Source organism: Hyperoodon ampullatus (genome assembly GCF_949752795.1).
Source record: "Hyperoodon ampullatus genome assembly, chromosome: 10".
Classification (NCBI taxonomy): Eukaryota; Metazoa; Chordata; class Mammalia; order Artiodactyla; family Ziphiidae; genus Hyperoodon; species Hyperoodon ampullatus.
Genome location: NC_136923.1, coordinates 2496413 through 2517915, shown reverse-complemented (window position 1 = coordinate 2517915; position 21503 = coordinate 2496413). Strand labels below are relative to the sequence as shown.

Genomic DNA, 21503 nt, shown 5'->3' with positions numbered 1-21503 from the left:
ACCGGCTTCTGAGTCGGAAGGATAACTAGGAAGGACCAGAAGTGAGGGACCGGAAGCGAAATGGAGAATTGACCCGGGGAGGGGAAGAAAACGCAGGCGAGCTCCCGTAGGCTGCCCTCTCTCGGCGTCTGGACCTCGCACCGACACGCCCGTTCGGAAAAGAGGGGCGCTGGCAGAACCGCGCTTGCGCAGTGGAACCGACGTGCCTCTAACTGGGCGCGGGGCGCTGGTTTTGCTCTCGCGATAACAACGGCGAGACGTCCCGCGGTAACTGTTGGTCCTGCAGACGCGGTCCTGCAGTTGTGTGTGAGGCTACGCGAGATGTGTGTGCAACTGTAGGTGCGCATCCCTCCTGCCCTGTCTGGTTCTGTGAGAGCAGACACGCCGTGTGGAAGTTACTCGTCCTCATCCCTCGGAGTGGACGGGGCCGCTGGACTGGGCCCTCCCCCACGCCTGCGTGCTCTCCAGGGGCAGGAGCTGGCCCGGCCTCGCCAACCCCCACTCGCCTCCCAGGCGTTTACTTGCGGCCTGTGCTTTTTCTGAGATTTTCTCTTCCTGGAATCGAGGGGTCTGTCGGAGCTGGACCTGGGCTTGAGGTCACCCTTTTAAAATAAGAAATGTAAGGTCCAGGGGAGAAAAGGCCACTTATGTAAGGAGAGTGGTGAGAGAGGGACGGTAAGTCGGTGTCTGCTGGGCACGTTGTGGGGATCAGAAGGGCCACAGAGCAGGACCAGGGAGGCAGGGGAGAGGCCACCGGTAGGGATGGTCCTGGTGGCTCCTCCCTCAGGGTGTCAGTGATGGAGCGAGCTGCGGTGTGACATTAAGGCGGGGGCCAGTGGCTACTTCAGCCATTTCCAGCGGCTCCCCCTTTGCAAGCATGGTGCTTCGCCGTGGCGACTTGCTCCGCCACGGGGCCTAACCGATGCCGGGAACTCCGGCTGCAGGCGGGAAGCACAGGCCAGTGGGAGAAGCAGCTGACGTGTGTGGTTCAGGATCAGTCAGGACAGACATGTACTTGGGATAGACACCAGGAGCTCGTGCCTGAACCATGGCAAGTTTTCTCCTTAAAAGTTTAGGCCGTTCTGCTAGACTCCATCGTCCCACCTCCATGACGGCTAGGTGTAGGGTTGCCAGTAAATAATGGCCAATGGGAATTGAATGAAAGGAATGTGTGCCACTTAGGCGGTGCCCTGAAAAGTATGGACGTGCCTTGCCCTTTTCCCCTCTCTGCTGACTGGTGACTATGGGAGCAGCCACCGTGAAGGAAGAAATGAAGTATTTTGAGAATTGGGGGGGGGTTCCCTTCCAGGCTGACAGCCACTTTCAGACTCCAAAGGCAGATAATCCTTAGTATTTGGTGACATCACTGAGTTGCTGAAAGAGTCTTTGCCTGGAGCCCACTACTCGATCTTCAGTTGTGTGAACCAATGAATTCCCTTTAGTGTTGCAGCCAATAGTCAGCCTTTCTGGTACTTGAAACTCAGAGCATCCTGATCCACTTATCTTGCCACAGTCGGCTACGTGTCCTTCCTCTCTAGGCTCACACCGATCCTGTCTTTGTCCATGTCAGCTGTCCCTGCTGCCTGCAGAACCCTTCTCCATCCAGCCACCCACTTCCCTGTTCATGCCTGCTTATCATTTAAGGCAGTTCAGACAGCCTGGATTCGTAACCCGATTCCAATGCTTCTTAGCTCTGTGGCCTCAGATGACATACTCGACCTCTCTGTTTAATTTTTACTCTGCTGTGAAATTGGCCTAGGAGTATTTACCTTCCTGTTCTCATTTTACCTCATCCACGAAATTGGGACATTTGCCTTAAAGAGCTGTTTTTGTTTTTTTTCTTTTTTTGCGGTACGCGGGCCTCTCACGGTTGTGGCCTCTCCCGTCACGGAGCACAGGCTCTGGACGCGCAGGCCCAGCGGCCAAGGCCCACTGGCCCAGCTGCTCCGCGGCACGCGGGATCTTCCCGGACCGGGGCACAAACCCGCGTCCCCTGCATCGGCAGGCACACTCTCAACCATTACGCCACCAGGGAAGCCCAGGAGCTGTGGTTTTAAAGGAGACACTACACACAAAAACTGCTCAAAACAGATCTATGTAAAGTTCTGAACTATTTCAAAAACAAAAACCCCAAGCACTGCAGTCAGATCTAGTGTGTGGGCACACCTAACTCCCATGTACCGTCAGCTGGCCAGGCTCAGGGGCTTGCAGGGCTTTGTAAAAGCTCTCTTAGGGGATTCCCTGGTGGTGCAGTGGTTGAGAGTCCACCTGCCAATGCAGGGGGCACTGGTTCGTGCCCCGGTCCGGGAAGATCCCACATGCTGCAGAGCGGCTGGGCCCGTGAGCCATGTCCGCAGAGCCTGCGCGTCTGGAGCCTGTGCTCCGCGACGGGAGAGGCCACAACGGTGAGAGGCCCTCGTACCACAAAAAAAAAAAAAAAAGCTCTTAGCCTTTAAATCACTAGGTTTAAGATCGACAGGCCTGCCTTACTGTAATCCTCTCTTGTTTTCTATGTCCACCTCCACACCCACCTCAGGCACAGGTCTGACATGGAAGATTTTATGGCTGAATAAAGGGCACATACAACAAGGCTATGCTTGCTGCCTTCTGTTCGGGCCAACAGCCCCAGCTGATGCTGCTTCCTAGTAACCCTGTGTGCTGTAACAGCGTTTTTGTAGTAAGCGTCTCTGTACTCATATCCTAGTATCAACCATCTATATATTTTATCTATATATCTGCAGTAAAACTGTAAAATATGCTAAAATTAGGAGATTCACTATCAAGGGACGTGTGCTCTGGAGGAAAAGCCAAGGGTGTGGGTTGCCTGCAGAACCCTTCCCAAAGGACAGATGCCTTTTGGAAGAAATTAGGTGTGTGACTCATGGGTCCCCTCAACCATTTCAGCAGAAGCCAGGAAGAGAGATGGGATTATCCAGAAATGATCCGTGGAGAAACCTCGTGTAAGAGTGCATTCCCATGACATACACAGGAGACTCCCTAGGCTGAACATTTTACACCAGCAGAACCGCTGCCAGCTTGGACTTCGAGGGACAGGGGACAAAAACGAAAGGCTGTTCAACTCCCGAAATTGTAGGGGCAGCAAAACAGACTGATGAAAGTAGGCAACCGTAAACAGGTGCCACCCTTCAGGGAAAGAATGGATGTCTCTGGGGGAGGCAGCTCAAGCAGAGGAAATGCTCAGGCCTTAAAACCTAATACTGTTTGCCCTGCTGGATTCTGTAACTGGTTGAGACCAGTGATGCCTTTTCCTTCCACTGTCTCCCACTGTCAAAGGTGGTGTCCTTTGTCCGACTGCTGGTGTTTTATTGATTTTGGGGAGCAGATAACTTTACAACAAGTTATAAAACCGCAGACAGGAGTTCTGCCCTGGGATGGATCATACCCAGATCTCACCCATACCTGACTTAAGACAATGAGGTTGGGGACTGTGGAGCTGATGACGTTTAGATGAGACTTGAAGACTGTGGTGGGCTGACACGCTCAGTGACCTTAGGATGAGGTGGATGCATTTGTGCATGTGAGACGGCTGTGAATCTTGAGGGAACAGAGTGCAGCCTGAGGCAGAAGCACACCCTCCCCCTTTACGTACATGTCCTGATCCCCAAACCCTGTGAAACGCTACCTTATATTGCAAAGGACTTTGTAGATGGGAAAGTAATACAGTGGTTGATTCCTTGTGATCAGAATAGATGTTGGAGCATTCTGTTCTTAGGGGAAAATAAGGATGTGACAATATGAGAAAAAAATAATAAAAAGTAATTCATAAAAGGCCATGAGTTTGTGATTTTGCTAAGAAAAGGACGTTTACCAAACGTTTACCAAACGTTTACCAAAAAAGTTATGGATACTTCTGATTATACAGGTGTGTACCTATTTTGCCTGTGAAGAAGTGAACATATCAGTCAAACAATCCAGAAAATTTATAAACTATACAAAGAACGAAAAGCATGCTCAACACCTGTGGCCTACTATAACAACATATTGTAAGAACCCTTCGTTTCTTGAAAAAAGGGTTCCAACATCCAAAATGTCTGAAAGATAGCAATTATAAGAGACTCATCATGTATTAATGTATTAAGAGGAACTGTTCTGAAAGAGGATTCAACCTCACTTCTAGAATCTCAGGTTTTAATCGACTTTGGGCTTCTGTGCCCCAACCTAGAGTTAACCAGCCAAAAATACCAGAAACTCCCATGCTCATGATGAGATGGCATTCTCTTGGGTCTCATAGGAGTATTAACATCCAAGAAAAGAATAAAAATGGAGTATGGTAAAATCCTTAGGAAGGGGTATGACTGGAGCATCCCAAAGTTATAAGAAAAATTTTAGTTATTAACAAAACTTTAATCCATTATATTTATAGTGTTTGTTTCAAACTGTCAAAGCCAAATCGCGTTTCTAACCAAAGTCTAAATAGTGAACTAATTGGGAATCAAGATCTAAATGCCCAAGAAAGACTGATTTTCAAAATGTGGCTCAGGTTTAGCCAAGAATGCATTAAACACACTTTAGAACAGTAGACGGCTCCCCCCGCGCACCCCAGCCCTGGAGAGTGTCTCCGCAGCAGAGCAGAGCCAGGGAGCTGCTGTTGTCCCTGGTGGGACAGGGCTCTTCTCCAGTTCCCTGCAGCACCACCTCCTCCACTTCCCAGCACACCAGCTTCACCCACATCAGCTATTGCCTTCCAGCCTCCAGAGTCAGCGGCTGCACACTAAGTGTCCCAGAGCTGGCTCAGCCAGTCCCATTTCAGACTTGCTCAACGCTGACAGGTATTCCTCTCAAGTGGCATGCAATCTGGTGGCACAGCAGGAAGAGTTTGAAAACAAAGGATAGGTACCACTAATTATTCTACCAAGTGCTAGGCCCTTTGCCAACAACGTCTCACGTCATCCATCATAGTGATTCTTCAGTATAGGGTTTTTTTTTCCACTTTACAGATGAGCTTAGAGCTACTGGCTCAGTTTCAAATACGAGCGAACAACTGACCTAGAGCCGAGATTTCAATGTGGTCCGACACCACAGCCCATGCTGCCTGCACGATGCTACATAGCTTCAAACACGAGCAAGGCCCTGCTGCTAAAACCAGAAGGGCTTTGGAGGCCTGGGTACAGAGGCACCAATAACCCTCGTGGGAGGTGAGAGATTACTTAGCCCGGTTTTTAGAAGTCACACATAACTCCTGGGGTCTGTGACTGAAAACTCTGACCTCTGTCTTATCTGCTCAGGTTCACGTTGTAGAATATTTCACCCAAAATATTAGTGGATAAGCAAATGGTCTCAGCTAGGAGACGAGTGTCACCTCATCTGTGGTAAACAGACCGTATCATTTGCAGTTTCACTTTCCCAAATTAAAAATACCACCTGGAGGCAATGAAAGAAATGCCCATCCCTCTACATCAGCCAGGAATCTTCTCCTGACCTTGAAACATTCATCCGGGTCTAATCAGCTCTTGGGTCGAAGGCTCCCCAAAGCTCCAGTGACCAAATAAGGCAGCCTCATAAATGGCAGGAATATCACCTAAGCACCAAGTACTGAGAAAATGTGCCTCATGCATGAATCTCGGTGGCCTGACCAGGAAATATAAATGTAGGTCAAATGACACGAGTTCCCCATTCTCCTTTTGGGGAACTGCTTACCACTCCTCCCCACATGCATCTACCTTAAGTGGAGGCCCTGACTGCAATAACCTCGCTCCAATGACTATCATGACAGGGGGCACAAGAGGGCAAGCTAACTGCAACTAGTAACATCTAAACTGAACCTGATGGAAGTGGATGGTTACTGTGGGAAGGAAAAGGCACGAGGGAGGACGACTACAAGCGCAGGTAGCCGTGCTTATGAACGAAGTCCATCTCAGTGAACGGGGGAACTCCTACTGAGAAGTCACTGAATTCATTACCTCTGCCACCAAATTATCTTTGCCCAAGCTTGGTAACGTAGTACTGTCCTCTGGGGAGGACAAGAGTAGTCAGGTTCCAGGCCATGGTTCACACTTCACGTTGCAAAGTATCTTCCATGGAAAATGCAATGATGAAAACGGGGAGCCCGGACGGGCAGAAGTGCACGCACACTACTCAGTGCAGCTGCCTTGTGGCCACCTCAGGCCCACTTAGGAATTTTTTCAAGTGCAAGAGTAGAAATGGAAGTGTGAAAAATACGTTTATGATTTTGAAGACACTACTATGACCATCCTTGCCATCACATACGTATCAGCTAGCTCAGGAGACAGGTTTGATACCACAACTTGCTACCAAAACCTTTACTAAGAGATTACAAGTAGTTAAACTCCTTGCCAAGGTTTGTAGTGGAGGTGGAAATGGATAGATGGGAAGCAGTTATGTTTAATGAATGCTCTTTCAGTTCTATGGCAAGCAGAAAGGATAATTAGATGTACATAAACCACTGTAATTTACACCATAAGCTCTGGACTGAGCTGTTCTCAAATTCCAACCATGCTACTGAGGCTATGACCTTGCTTCCTTATCCCGGTAGCTGTCAATCCAGTGACACCGTAGAATCACCGGGAAGCTTATAAAATACTGCTCAGGACCCACTCTGAGAAATTCAAGCCAAATGCCAACATCTCGTAATTCTAGTAAAGAAGTTCCTTAATACCTACTCCATAAAACTGCTGTTAGGACTGATGCTTTTAAACGGCTTTAGCAGTTACATGCTCTGCATGGCATGCACTTAAAGGTCAGAGATGTAGCCCTGAATACTTCAGGTCACATACAGCAAATGGAATGTCTAATGCTTATTATTACATATCAGAGTCCAATACAAAAACAATGTAGTCAAATTCTTTGGGAGAACTTACACTTTCTTCCAGTTTTAAAATTATGGAGTTAAGGGACTTCCCTGGTGGTGCAGTGATTAAGAATTCTCCTGCTAATGAAGGAGACACGGGTTCAAGCCCTAGTCTGCAAAGATCCCACATGCTGCGGAGCAACTAAGCCTGTGAGCTACAACTACTGAGCCTGTGCTCTAGAGCCCGCGAGCCACAACCACTGAAGCCCGACTACTGAAGCCCGCGCGCCTAGAGGCCGTGCTCCGCAACAAGAGAAGCCACTGCAATGAGAAGCTCGCACGTTGCAACAAAGAGTAGCCCTCGCTCACCACAGCTAGAGAAAGCCCACGTGCAGCAAAGACCCAATGCAACCATAAATAAATAAGTAAATAGAAAGATAAATAAATAAAAATTTAAAAAAATATATGAAGTTTAACTTAAGATTGTCGCAACCAGTACTAATTCATATTAAGGCAAACACATCCCAAAACAGGGAATAAGAGACAGATGATAAAAGACAAATATGTGCTAAAAACTTCTTTGACCAAAATTCTCAAGATTTTGCTTCCAACGCTTAGAGTAGACAAGGTTACAAACGTACTTGTAAAAGACAGCATAATCTGAATGTTTTCTGGAAGAGTAAACCACCCCAAAGCCCTGTGCTACTAATCAAAGGTAAACGTGCAGTTTTTTGTTCTGCACTGGACTCCTGAAAACACAAAACACTGTGCACAGGGGCCTCGGATGTCACCAAGTCACTAAGTTCATTCCATCACTGTGGCCTTTCACTGCAATACAGCATACAGGTTCTGGGGGGAGGACTGGAATTCCTGACTTATCTACGGCACGGCACGGAAAGGGAAGAATCTTCTCAGTTGCTTTTAAAGTGTCAAAGCAAGAATGCACCGACCAGTCAAATTAGCATTTCTAAAACTTGTTTTGCTAGATAAGAAGTAAGATGCAGGCTCTGTGGTTCGTCACAGCTAAAAACTATTAACAGTGTGGCTTTCTTTGCTATGTGTATCTAAATTAGATGGAATGGAGAATTAAATGAGCTACCCACCTGCAGCTAGGTGGACTTGATCTCCCGGGAGACAATGTCTCACTGCCATTAGAAGCCAGGAACCTGACCTCCTGACCCTGGAACTGCTACATGCTAAGGACACACTATTCCATGAATAATTTAACATATAAAATAGTCAAAATAAATGAAGCTGAACAGCTACAATCTTCCCAGACAAAATCCTTCAAGGCACTCTTTTCCCTACAACTTCAAAAGAAATTTGACTATTTCTATTAAGAGAATCAACTTTTCCTTAATGGGTAATATTCAGTATTTACCGGGAACCTCAAAACCATGAAGGGCACTGTATCACTCAGTACAACCTGGTTTTGCTGAACCAGGGAGCAACATTCTCCATTTCTCCCAACTGCGTAACAAGTTTATGAACTCAAATCAATATCTGCACGGGGGACAATAAATGCTAAAATCATCATGTGAATAGATAATGGAGACCAAGATATTCCTAACTATTCAAGGGAAATGCACGTCACTACAAAGAAAAAAAAAAAAGAGGCTGCCTTAAATGATCAAGTTCTGTATCAAGAGTAAAACTGATGTAATACAACATTACACACTTTGAAGACATTCTCGCCAGCACAAGTTCAAGCTGACCCTAATCATCAAGCCTGTAGACCAGGAAATAAAGGGGATATAAACCAGTGAAATGACACCAAAGAAAATCAATTAGTAAATATAAGACACTCAAGAAAATCGTGCCAGTCTCAAAAAAAAAAAAAAAAAAAAAAAAGCTTATGAGGTGGGAAAAGTTGGTAACTGTTAGGAGAGACTGAGGAAACGTACCAACCAAATGCAACTTACAAACCCGGACTGGATCCTGGTTTGGGAAAACTGGCTATGCAAGGCTTTTTTGATACAACTGGGGCTATCTCAACAGTTGTATTAGGGATCAGATGGTACTAGGGAAATAATGTCAAATTCCTTAAGCATGACAGTAGTATCGTGATGCTGAGAGAGGACATCCTAGTTCCCACAAGGTGCATGCCAAAACACTCACACCTACAACTTACAAATGCCTCTGGACAACTGTTCGCTGTTAAATCTAGGGGTGGGGGCACGTAAGTGTTCACTGTACTGGTTATTCTAAATACCACTTACAAAACCCTTCAAAACAGGCTTGTAGGCAAGAGCTCCTCCTGGTCCACTCACTGAAGTCACTGATCAAGAAGCTTCAAGAAGCCGAGGAGAAATAGCTATTCTACAAGTACGCAAAAGGGAGGCAAACCCTAACAGGTGAAAGATGCTACCTCCAAACAAGCCTCACTTTTGACAAAACCATTCATGTATCAAGGCAATGTTACTATCTGAAAACTGTTTTTAAAAAGTAGCCTTAAGGACTTCCCTGGTGGCACAGTGGTTAAGAATCTGCCTGCCAATGCAGGGGACATGGATTTGAGCCCTGGTCCGGGAAGATCCCACATGCCACGGAGCAACTAAGCCCACTCGCCACAGCTACTGAAGCCTGTGCACTCTAGGGCCCGCTCGCCACAACTACTGAAGCCTGTGCACTCTAGGGCCCATGTGCCGCAACTACTGAACCTGTCTGCTGCAACTACTGAAGCACACACGCCTAGCGCCCATACTCCACAACAAGAGAGGCCACCGCAATGAGAACCACACGCACCGCGACAGAGAGTACACCCCGCTCTCGCCAGAACTAGAGAAAAGCCCGCACGCAGCAACCAAGACCCAACACAGCCAAAAAATAAATAGAATTAAAAAGATATCTGAAGAAGCATTTAAAAAAACACAAAGTAGCCTTAAAACCAAGTTTGACAGCAAAGCATTAAGCCTACACAAAGTGCTCATTGGCTCCTAGCAATTAGCTCAATATCCCTGTAAAACACATTTTCTCACTGGACTTGTTCAGTCATCAAGGTCAATGCAATGAAATGCTACCTTATGAAAACACACTTTGTGGTCTGTTTCAAATAGGTCCTTAATTATGTGCATCAAAGGGTCTCGAACAAAAGGCAACTGCTAGGTACTACAAACGTAGCACAAAGGATGGTGCTACGCTGGAACAAAGCAGTTTCAGAACAAAGCAGTTTTAAATATCTCGTTTGCTGTTTTATGTTTCACACTTGAGGTTGGAAACCTTGGGGGAAAATAACCTCATGTGTACTGGCCCCCAACCCTGAATTTAACTGCATGTAACAGTGATGTCTTTGAAAACAGGGCTTCCCTTACACTGTCTCATGCTTGTGCTAGAAACTAAAAAAAAAATCAAAAAGCAAGCAAGCTTGTACTCATATGGAAATGAACCCATGTCATGATTTCATTTTCTTGCCTGCTCTGGACTATTAATTTGACCAAGCTGAAATTAGCACAGCACAGCTGAAACACCAAATCTTAACACTACAGTGATACACCAACACAAACTGACCAGACTTTACAAGGAGGGTGAAAAATGCACAAAACATCCAAGGTGGGCTTCCCTGGTGGCGCAGTGGTTGAGAGTCCGCCTGCCGATGCAGGGGACACGGGTTCGTGCCCCAGCCTGGGAAGATCCCACATGCCGCAGAGCGGCTGGGCCCGTGAGCCATGGCCGCTGAGCCTGTGCGTCCGGAGCCTGTGCTCCGCAAGGGGAGAGGCCACAGCGGTGAGAGGCCCACGTACTGCAAAAAAAAAAAAAAAAAGAAAAAAAAAAACATCCAAGGTGAAATCACATGGCAGTGTGAAGGGGGAACAAAGGAACTAACCTGGGGAAGCAAGTGCCACTAACTGTATGTAGTTTGGGGTGGGGTGGGGGGACGACAACAAAGTATAGAGGGCATAGGGTAGGAAGCTTACTTTAAGTTCCCGGCTCTAGGCACCCTTCAAGCAAGTTAAGCTTCTAGTAACTCACCTATAAAGTGAGTTCATTAAACCAGATAACTTCTAAGGTCCATCTCAACTCTAGCTCAGACCCTAGGAAAAAAAGAAGGAATCCAACATTTCAGATCCCCGTGAAGCCCTGGAAAAATATGAAATGCTAAAACAGCAATGGTGTTAGAACTGTTCAGAATGAACACAAAGCCAAAGGCCATCATTATAATGAATGGATTAGAACGAATTAAATTTTCTATATCCCTGCAAAACAACTGACGCCAAAGTATATGAAGCCTGTGCTTCCTTGTAACAGCTATTTTTCATTATTGAAGACATGACTTAGTACAAAAAGAAAAGTCCAAACTGTGAGCTTTCAGTCCTCCACATTCCCCCGTTTAATATGGCATTTGGCACTATATACATTAATGAAAATCTGAAACAAACAGAAAGAACTGTAGTCAAACTCCCCTTCCTCCTCCAGCTTTATTGGATAGTTTAAAATTACATTTCTATTTTCTAGGACTTCAGTTGCTTTTTCCATCTGACTTTTAAAAACTGATTACAGCAAATGAAACACAGTTGCCTAAGTGATATAGTATACAAAAATAACATCTTGATTTCTGTGAAAATGCATTTCTCTGCAATTCCTGAATAGCTCCAAATTATGCTAGCTCTGAGCATAGATGTTTACTCTGGGTTTTAGATTTAGTCTTTGAAAAAATGTGTTCTACACCTTTGCCATCGCCATCTGTTTACCCAGCATCAACGCTGCGGGGAAGTCGTTCCTGTTCAGGCTTTTATCCCAAGTTTTCTCGCACAGCCGTTAACACGCATGTTTGGTTTTTATTTTGTTTACTCCCAGTCAACTGTATGTCCTATGTAGGGCCTGATACAGATGTTACTTGATGTTATTTAACAGCTACTGAGGTCAGACAATCCAAGGCAGTCATTATGCTAAAATTAAAGTTATTTATGGAAGCTCATAGACACTTCCAGGATTGGTTTTTACCTCCTACATGGGAACATATTCGAGAAACCCAGAATGGGCTTACCGGTCTGACTCAACTCTTCCCATTCATCAATCCCTATTCACCAGTGGCGCGGAAAGGGGGTTCTTTAACAAAGCATTATACATAACACCTCTACCAAACTAAACATAAACTTTTTTTTGTAGTTAAATGCAGGAAGTCGGTTTTTTTCCACCCCTTTCCTCCTTTTACACGGCAAGTAAAGCTCACTGGCCTGGGAGTAGCCTCTATCTGCCAACCTTTGGCCAGTGAAGAGGATTCAATCAGAAAAGGAGGGGCGACAGAGGACAGTAATTAAGCCGTGGCCTCGATCGTGCACTCCCGTGCAAGGTGCCCTGACTCGCCACAGCGGTAACAGTTGACTTCACTCGTCTTGCTGCAGTTGATGGCTACGTGACCAGTCTCGCCACACCTAAAGAAAGGAAAGGAGAACAACTTCGTTAACAGCGCTCAGAAAATGCCGAACTGGACTAAAGCAACAGTTACTGCAGAACACAAAGCAACAAAAACCAGTACAGTTTTGTTTTCCGGACAGTTAAGTCTTATTATCCCCTAAACTAAGACCAAAAAGGAGGAATTTGATGGCGAAGCTACCCAATTGTGCAGCCTAAGGCATAAAACCAAAACCTTTGCCATAAGAGTCCAACCAACACCACAACCAAAACACTGGCCAATGTTATAGTTTCATACAAATTAACCCCTAAGGTTTCACAGGTATATACATATCAAAACTTATATAAAATTTTACACTTTCACGTGTACATATTATTATGTGAAACAGACAGTCAGAGCCTTCTGGTTTCATAACAAAAGATTTGTGTGTATGAATTACACGGTTTTCTACAAAGTATCTGAGAACCCCAAATTATTATAACAGAACATTTTTTTTGGCGGCGGGGTGGGGGGTGGGGGGTGGGCGCCCACCCTGCACAGTAGGCGGAATCTTAGTTCCCCGACCAGGGACCAGACCCATGCCCCCTGAAGTGGAAGCACGCACGGAGTCCTGACCACTGGACCGTCAGGGAAGTCCCAACATTCTTATTGAGACCATTAAAAATTCCAAAGTTGTGCTGCATGCTGCCCAGCTGCTATAACCCACCAGGCATCACAGCAGGACACTGCCCAAGGCAGAGAAAGTTGGACTACGCAGGCCGGAAACCTCTCCTACAGTCGCAGCCACCTCAGGGAATGTACTATCCCCAAGGCCCTCCCATGTATAGTCAACTCACTCTCCAGGAGCCCCTGCAATGAGCTCGCCGCCAGCAGCAGGCCAGCAACTCACCTATAGCACTTCACTTTGGTGCAGTCTTTCTGAATGTGTCCGAACTCTCCGCAAGAATAGCACTTCTGCTCGTCTGCGTGGTCACAGTCGCGGGCCAGGTGGCCGGGTTTGCCGCAGTTGTAGCAGCACTGCTCTCGCTCCCGCTTGGGCTCCTTGCAGTCCTTGGCAATGTGACCTCCCCGGCCGCAGTTATAGCAGGCTTCAACAATAAGGAAAAGAAGCAGACCAAGACTATAAAACCTTACAGACGCCGCTACGTTTCAAACCATACAGCACACACCCTCACAGGTGGAAAATGTCTTTCAACGCAGCAGTGCATGCTCGCACGAAGAGGAAGTGTTAAATGCTTACCATCCTCCTGAAGATCACAATCCTTGGCAAGGTGACCAGACTCACCACAGCGGTAACAGATGTCTGGAAGAGACGAGGAAACAAACTGGAAACCTATTTGGGGCAGAAACAAAAAGAATTTGGCTAATTAGCCCAGTCTTGATACTTATGAATACTGAAGTACTTCAAAATTTTTTATTCGACAAAAATACCTCTATCCGAGGTAAAACCACCTCTGCCACGGCTTCTCATTCCACGACCACGGCCCCCACCAGTGGGGCATTCCCGGGCCCAGTGGCCAGATCGTCCACACTTGAAGCATTCATTACTGCTCATGGCTGCAGCCAGATCTTCAAAACATTAAAAATGACAACATTAAACCACTTGAAATTACTTTTAGCTTTTATTCCCCGTTTAGTGTATTTCTGGATAATCATTCTGGAGAAAAAAAGCCAACCAATATATTGGTTAGAAAAACAATCACATAACTATATATGTAGGCATTATATATCTATTATGAAATATATTAAAAGTGAAACACATTAAAAACATTATATGTTTTCATAAAACTTGTGATCTTTATAATCATTAAGATTATGCATACATGTTAATCCAATCATTAATGAGATGACGGGACTTACAGGGTTAGTATCCATGAATATCCATTATTAGAAATAATCAGTAATACCTCACTCCAGGTCGAACTTAATGGACATTTTCATGGTTACAAGCCAGTAAACTTTATTGTGGGCAACTGGAAGTCATTTACTGGTTATAAAATTGGAATAACCCAGTGGAGCTGTAGTATGCATTCTGAGAGTGGATGAAGAAGCACTCTCCTCTGCGCCCTTAGCACCTAACACAGTGCCTAATTAAACTGCAGCACTACGTACTGATTCAGTATTTAGAGCAGACACGTTAGAAAAAATGCAGGCAATTTTGTCTCCTTAAAAATATTAGAAAAATGACAAAGAGGAACACCAAAGTAAAATACCAGTAGCACTGGGACCATTTTTTCCCTCTTCTATTCTCCCATTTCCAAATTTTTCTGTAATTTTACATTTAAAACAAGGTTACTTGGAATTTCACAGTAGACTCCTTTATTGGGTATTGTTTCAAAATAAAAGCAAAACTCCAACTAAAGCAAATGCATTTTATACTTCTTATGTAACAACCTAAAAATAAGCGCGGGCTATTCCTAGAATAGAATAGAATGGAATGGAATAGAACAGAATGGAATGTTGCAGGACAAAGTCCCAGTGAAGTGGCCTTTAAAAAACAAACCAGTTAAAAACAATGTAACCTTTACATTTCCACACTTCCATAGCTAGACATTTTTACCCTTAATTCCAGTGTCAAACAATGGTAAACCAAGTTTTTAAAACACGCTGTAGAGAAATCTAGTGACTAAAAATTATGCTCAAGTTTCAAGTCTCCAGCATCAAATATTGAAAAGAACTCATTACCTATCCCAACTCTCTGCAATCAGAGCCAGGATAAATCTTCAGAGGCATCTTTCTACCAACTCTTGCCACTTGCTGTATAAACTTATTACCAAAAGGGGTAGGGGAAAGTGCCTGCATGCATAATGCACATTTCTAGTCAGATGAAACCAGTCAGCGAAGATTAAAAACGTATTTTTGCAAAATTACATTTGCCTTCTTATACGGGTGCTGGCATTCTAAGTCATGTGGAGGGCTGGTTTCCACCAGAGAGAATACCCATGATTAAAAAACGAATGGCACATAAAATGATCACAGAAAAACGCAGCTCATGGCATGTCGTCCTCCCCCAACCCCATTTTCATTTTGCATCTTGTTTACTCGGGACCAATCTGAGCACATTAACTCTTGGTCCCAAGGAGTTCTTTGCACAAATGATCACTTCCTTTCACAAGGTAATCCAGGCAATTTGACAAGTTCTGAGTATTTTATAATTTTTTTATTTCAATAAGATACTTATCTTTTAGAAAAATGACAACCCAATATTCAATATACACTTTCAAAGCTAAAGAACTGATAGCTCCGGGCAACCCCCCTTTGAGACTCTGCTTTAAAAGGACCTCTTGTTTCATAATGGTAAAGTACAAAGGAAATACGTTACAATGGATCATCAGATGTTTATCAGTGTATTGAATAAAGTCAGCAGTTAAAACTGGTTTACTTTTAGCCTACAAATATTAGCTTAAAAAATGTAGCTACTCAAGAACTGATTGAGCTAAGTGTGGCTTTTCCATGAACTGTGTCTCCCTCTTTGGCCAAGCCGACCTCCGTCAGCTGGTCTACATTTTCACCGACTCCTCTGTGACAGGGCTCTTTAGTAACATTAACCCAGCTGATTCCCACTATGTTTTTAAGGCCTGCTACTGGTCCTGGTACTCATCTTACATACAAATGTATTTAGTTATAAGGTCTTTAGAGAATGGCATGCTATCATTCCTTAGGAAAACCAGAGGTGGTAAGACAAAGCTGCACATCTATCATGGCTCCCTGACTCCCACTGCTCTTGGCTGCGAGTGTGAGGCACTGCCCCGCCCCCGCCTCTCCCGCCTGTCACAACCTTTTGCAGCCTTCAAGGGCCAACTCTATAAAAGAACCTGACCACACCACCCAGCCTGGAGCTAGCCTTAATCCCTAGTAAGACCCAGGGCACTCTGCACTACCATTTTGCTTTTTATCATATTCCTTCAGAGCAGACACCAAGTAATTCACCTTTGAATCATAATACCCCATACAATTATCCTTTTGGTAGCAGTATAACTCCGTATTTTTGACCGCTCGGTTGTTGTTGTTTTTTTTTGGGGGGGCACCAATAGTCATATGCTGAATGAAACAAATTGTGTTTCTTGTACAGACCCGATCCAATCCAGTAAGTACTGACAATAAAACACCTGAATTCTTGCTATCAAAAGAGGTGCTGCACCATTAATTTAAAGTAGCGATGCTGAGAATTCCCTGGCAGTCCAGTGGTTAGGACTCAGCGCTTTCACTGCCGGGGGCCCGGGTTCGAACTAAGATCTCACAAGCCGCGTAGCACCGCCCCCGCCCCCCCAAAAAAGTTAACGATGTATTTTCAATTACGTACTCAATAAGGATTGACTACAATCACTCTAAATTCAGTATGTATTTCAGATTGTCTAGTAAAATCCCCACGTGTAACTGAGAAATGTTCACTCCAGGTGACTAAAACCAGAAACTGAGCCAGGACCCCTAACTTGCCATCCAGACTCTCAGCAACATTTTATGGAATGCTACAAAACATATATACTAATTTAAAAAACAAATACCCTATTTTCACTGTTGCCAGGCAGTAGGAGAGCTTATTTTTCTTCCTTTTGCTGCTAAAAATCATTGCTGTATCTACACCCATGTATCCTCACACAGTATAAAAAGACTTGGGGACTACAGGGCTAACCACTTAACCCAGCTTAACCACCTGCTGCGTTACCTCAAGACACCTGACCCCTCTCCTGTCTTGAGGAAGATAAAACTGATCTGTAACCAGATTAGTACCAGGTGCCTTGTGCTTAATAGGTGCTCAATTTTAAAAAAGTATGGATTTGTGTCCACTGCTTACACAGTTATTCCTGCCTTTCCACTCTTCTCCCAGTTAAGTTGGATTGTAGACAGATAGATGAGCATTCAGTCCAGGGAATTCCCTGGTGGCCCAGTGGTTGGGATTCTGGGCATCCATCCCGCAAACCGCACAACACAGCCCAAACAAACAAACAAACAAACAAACAAAACCAATCTACACAGCAGGCTTGAAGTGGGCCCAACTCTGCTTATACTCAAGCTTCCCATCTCATAAAATCTACTTCCTGAGTGGAATGGATTAGAGGTAAGACAAGAAAAAGGGTGAATTCCTAATGACTTCACATTTTCAACAACAGGAATCAGGATCTGTTTCCATTTCGACTGCTGTGTATTGAATTTTCATTGACATAAATCACATGTAAAGATGTGGTAGGAGCACAAGGCATGCCAGCAGCAGGAGGAGTAAGGCAGTCAAGATACGGTTTGCAAAGATCCACCGTGAGGGCCATGGGAGCTAAGCTATGAGGCCTCTTTTACAGACACCGCACTCGTCTAGGCTTTAAGGCTTAAATCCTGGAATTGGTACCAAAACACAAATGGTAATACAAATGTCTTCGTGAATGTAATTCTACCATATTTTTCATACTAAGAACAAAGCCAGTAAACTACTTGAATCTTAACAGCACACGGTCAAGACTAACAATGCGTTCCAACAAATAAGAGACCATTAACTCTATAAATACATTTAAAATAAGTAGCAACAGGCAAGGGGGGAGTGGGGAACGTGACATAAAGCAGTTGATGAGGATCGGGTGAGACTGTTTTCCTAACACAGCCATATCGATTCACATTTGCTGCATCCCCAGTCACCTTCCCCAAACTCAGGGTTACCCCTGACTCATCCACGTTGACCTAAACTGCACTGAAGCCAAGGGGAGCTTCTGCCCCTTGACTGCACGCACCCATTTCTACGCCCTAAAAAGCTGGTTCAGAGTTCCAACATGGTACTGAAACACTTCAAACTGTTGAAATAAAGATAAACTACAGATAGAATGGAAGGAAGCAAGTTATATCGTGCACCACCTGCGTTCTGGCCAGAATACTGTAGAACAGAGTCCAGTCCTGGGAGCAATGCTACTCACACCCATTTCTGCCTGCCCTGAAGGGTTTTAATCAGTAGCTGAGTACCTACTATAAGTCAAGGATTGATAAACGCATTATCTGTAATTCCTACAACCTTGCTAGTCATGTAATCTTGTCCCCATTTTACAATAAGGAAACTTATTGTATAGGATCTGAGATCAAACGACTTCCCAAAGCCATACAACTACTGGGTTGGCCACAAAGTTCACTCGGGTTTTCCCATAACATCTTATTTCTGACCTTTTTGGCTAACCCTACAGAAAGTTCTAGAGTCAGGATTTCAACAGTTGGCTCCGAGTCCTCTGCAGAGGCTTTTGTTAGGGTTAAGTGATACAGTACATGAAAATGCTATCAGAAAAGCACACCAATTTAGAGAAGTCAAAATAAAACTAAAATTGGTATGTTTCTAAAAATCCACACCCATGAATGAATTTAACGCCACTTTAGATTTTAACCTTCTTCCTGAGGCAGAACTTAGGAGTGTCACCACAGACCAAAGACTGGCAAGCTGACTTCCCTAGTTAATACCCTCATCTGCAATTATGGAGCCACTCCAGGCGACCACCACGCTGCACTCTCAGTCCTGATTAACACAGCCCATCCGCTCACAACGTGAATGTTGGTAGCCACAAGCTCTATTTTATTATTCCAGCAGTTTTTTACAACATGAAAATGGTGTACACTTTACTGTGAATCTCTCAACAGCACGCCCTTACTGCAGCAGCATCTGACACTGCCAGAATAAGAGTTCTATTAAATGAGACAGTACAGAAAGAGTGTTCTCCACATAGCAGGCCAGGATGCCTTGGCATCAGTCTTCCGCTCTCCACTTACTGTCAGAAGGCTAGGCAGAGGAAAGAAGCCAGCAATTCTTAAAAGAAACTCTCACTCCTGCAAGGGGAAGAAAAAAAAAAGCAAAATCTCTCTTGTGGTCAAGCGTTTAGACAACAGACCAATCATTCCAATTAGTCAAACTGTGGTTCCACTGCCTTTAAGCACCCATTTTAAGCTTCCATTTAGGTACCACAGACTTCAATTAGATTTTAAGAAAGGTACAAAGAATCCAATCACAAAACTGTATCACAAAACTCGCTTATAATACCTTAAAAAAGATAGCATTCGGCCTGTTCCAGATGTTCAAATGCAAGTGTAATAAATGCCCCTTACGTTTTCCACTGATTTGGCTCAAAATATTTTAAAGAGACTGCACGTATGAAATACCTAGCTTGTTATCAATATGAAAAGGAATGTGGACCTTTGGTTGCTGAGAAAAACTTACCCAATTTATCTGTGACATATTAGGTAAGTACACAAATATATACTGTTAGCTTTTTTCAAATACTGTTGCCAAGAGTTGCGATTTGGAAAAATTTTAAGTCCTTAATTCAGCCCTTGGGAACCTAATAAATTATTCCTTTTATATTCCAGTACAGAGAGCTCCTTGTAGACAAGAATCAGGCTCAACAAACTAAGAACAGCATGAAACTATGTACGCGGCACTTTGTAGGTGTTTGATTAAGCCTCCATCACAGTAATTTTTAAGAAGCATTTGAAAATAACTGCTTTGCAGAGGGGAAAACAAAAAGCCTAAGAGGTAGGAACTTCTTTTCATCCGTCTCTTTAGAACCTCAAAACCTTACACTCAACTTACAGGGCTTGAGCAAAAGAATAACAAAGTTCTTAATTTAAATTAAGGCTGACTCACTGATGCAGAAATTAACTGGTTATGTTTCTCTCCCAAAACTGCGTCAAACAATAGGAAAACGGAAAAACCTGTTTTTAAAAACTTGTCATTTGGGGGTACAAGATGAGGACGTAAATTAATCCTCCTGAAAAGAAAAAAAACTAATCCCGACTCCTGGCTTCTTTACCCTACCCTTTCTGTGGATACTTCTGAATACTGCCTCAAACACACTATCTGAAGCCACAGATGAAAACTGAGCAATGTTTTCTTTTCCTAAGACCCCCAAAACCAGATGTAGTCACTTCCTTTGGAAGTGCCCTGTGGCTGCGGCCATGTGGCTAACATGTGGCAACAAGCACAAGCTTTACCCATAATAAAATCAACACCCAAACCCAAATGTGGGCCATTATGCCATTCGAAAATAGGTTTTCACGTTTGGAAAATCCAAATGGAGACTGGCTAATTAATTTTCTCGCCTCGTTTTTAGATTAAACTGTATTCGTTTCACCTATCCAAGAGATGATGCAAAGGTTACTGCTGCTGCCATGATTTTGGAAGTTTGACAAATTCATGCTTTTTTCTGATAACGGGCTTTTTAAAAAGCCTCCGTAACTTAGTTGACTCAAGAAAAGCGGGCCTTATCTGCCCCTTCCCGAACTGCACCGTAAAACAAGTAACTTAGCATGTCAATGACGATAAAAATTCAAGAAGCGAGAAGCTATCGGGAAGTAGGCAGAGCGAGTCCCTAAGCCTCACGGGCCTTCCGGCGGGGTGTCCCCCCACCCTAAACGGAGAGCTTCTCCAAGGCCCCACCTAAGCCCACAGAGCCCCTGGCACATGGCCCGCGCCAGGCCCAGCCCCCGTGCCCCCCGCCGCTACAGGGCCCTCCCCCACACACGGCCCCCTCCCCGCACGTTCCCGCCAAATCCACCCCCGCCCTACGTTCCGCGGCCCCGGAGCCCCCGCCTCGGCCCCAAGGGCGCGCGGCCTCGTCCGCGGCGAGGCTGCGGCCTTGGCCCGGCGGCCCGATTGCGGCGGCCCCGCGTCCCGGGCTGCAGGGAGGGCGGCCGGCCGCGGGGCGCAGTCCGGGGCCGGGCGGCGGCGGCCCGTTTCCCGCCTGACGCAGCAGCGGCGCAGGCCGGAGCGCGGCCGCCATCGCCGCCTCCCTGCTCCCGACCCCTCGCCCGCGGCCCCCGCACCGCGGCCCTCGGCATGCTCGCGGCCTCACCTTCGGCGTCGGAGGGGCCCGCAGCGGCGGAGACTCGGACGCAGGCCGAGAAGGCGGCTCGCGAGGCAGCGGCTGTTTATTTTCAGGGTCCTCGCCTGCGCCACACGCGGATCTGCACACGGCCCCACACACGCCGCTGCACACGGCTCTCCTCCGCCTCGCCCACGCGGCCAATCAGCGCGCGGGGCTCGGCCGTCCAATTAGGGCCGCCTGGGGGAGGGCCGCCCCGCCCGACGCGGCGCGGCGGGCGGGGCTCTTCCCGCCGTGCCCCGCGTGCGGCCTTCCCGCTCCGAGATCCGGCCTCTCAGGATCGGGGATGTCGGGTTCCTGGCTCGGCGACCGTTCTGGCAGCAGCGCCGAGGGCCGCCGAGATGGGGTCTCAGGGAGGCGGCTGTGGTGCGCGTGGGGCCGGGAGGACTCCTCCCGGTGGCGGGCTCCGGAAAGCGTTTGCCCGCGGACCCTGAGCTGGCGCGGCCGGAGCCCGGCCCCACTTCCGGGGCCTCTCGGCTTGGGAAAGTCGGACTGCCCAGTCACGCAGGTGGCCGTGGCTGCGGCCCGCAGCCCTGAGATT

At 45.9% G+C, this 21503-nt stretch overlaps 1 protein-coding gene across 3 annotated transcripts; it reads right to left on the bottom strand.

The window, feature by feature from the left end:
• Positions 1 to 11072: 11072 nt before the first annotated feature.
• On the bottom strand, positions 11073 to 21137 carry CNBP (CCHC-type zinc finger nucleic acid binding protein). 3 transcript variants are annotated; one of them, XM_079712319.1, is made up of 5 exons: positions 20933 to 21137; positions 13554 to 13691; positions 13363 to 13455; positions 13012 to 13210; positions 11073 to 12141 (listed from the first exon to the last, which is right to left on the bottom strand). In XM_079712319.1, exons 2-5 carry the CDS (start codon positions 13675 to 13677, stop codon positions 12024 to 12026), a joined length of 534 nt encoding a protein of 177 aa, XP_079568445.1. In that variant the 5' UTR covers positions 13678 to 13691; positions 20933 to 21137; the 3' UTR covers positions 11073 to 12023. The 3 variants fall into 3 exon arrangements, with proteins under 3 accessions (XP_079568445.1, XP_079568444.1, XP_079568446.1); XM_079712318.1 differs by having other exon boundaries at positions 13012 to 13215; positions 13365 to 13455; XM_079712320.1 differs by having other exon boundaries at positions 13575 to 13691.
• Positions 21138 to 21503: the final 366 nt, after the last annotated feature.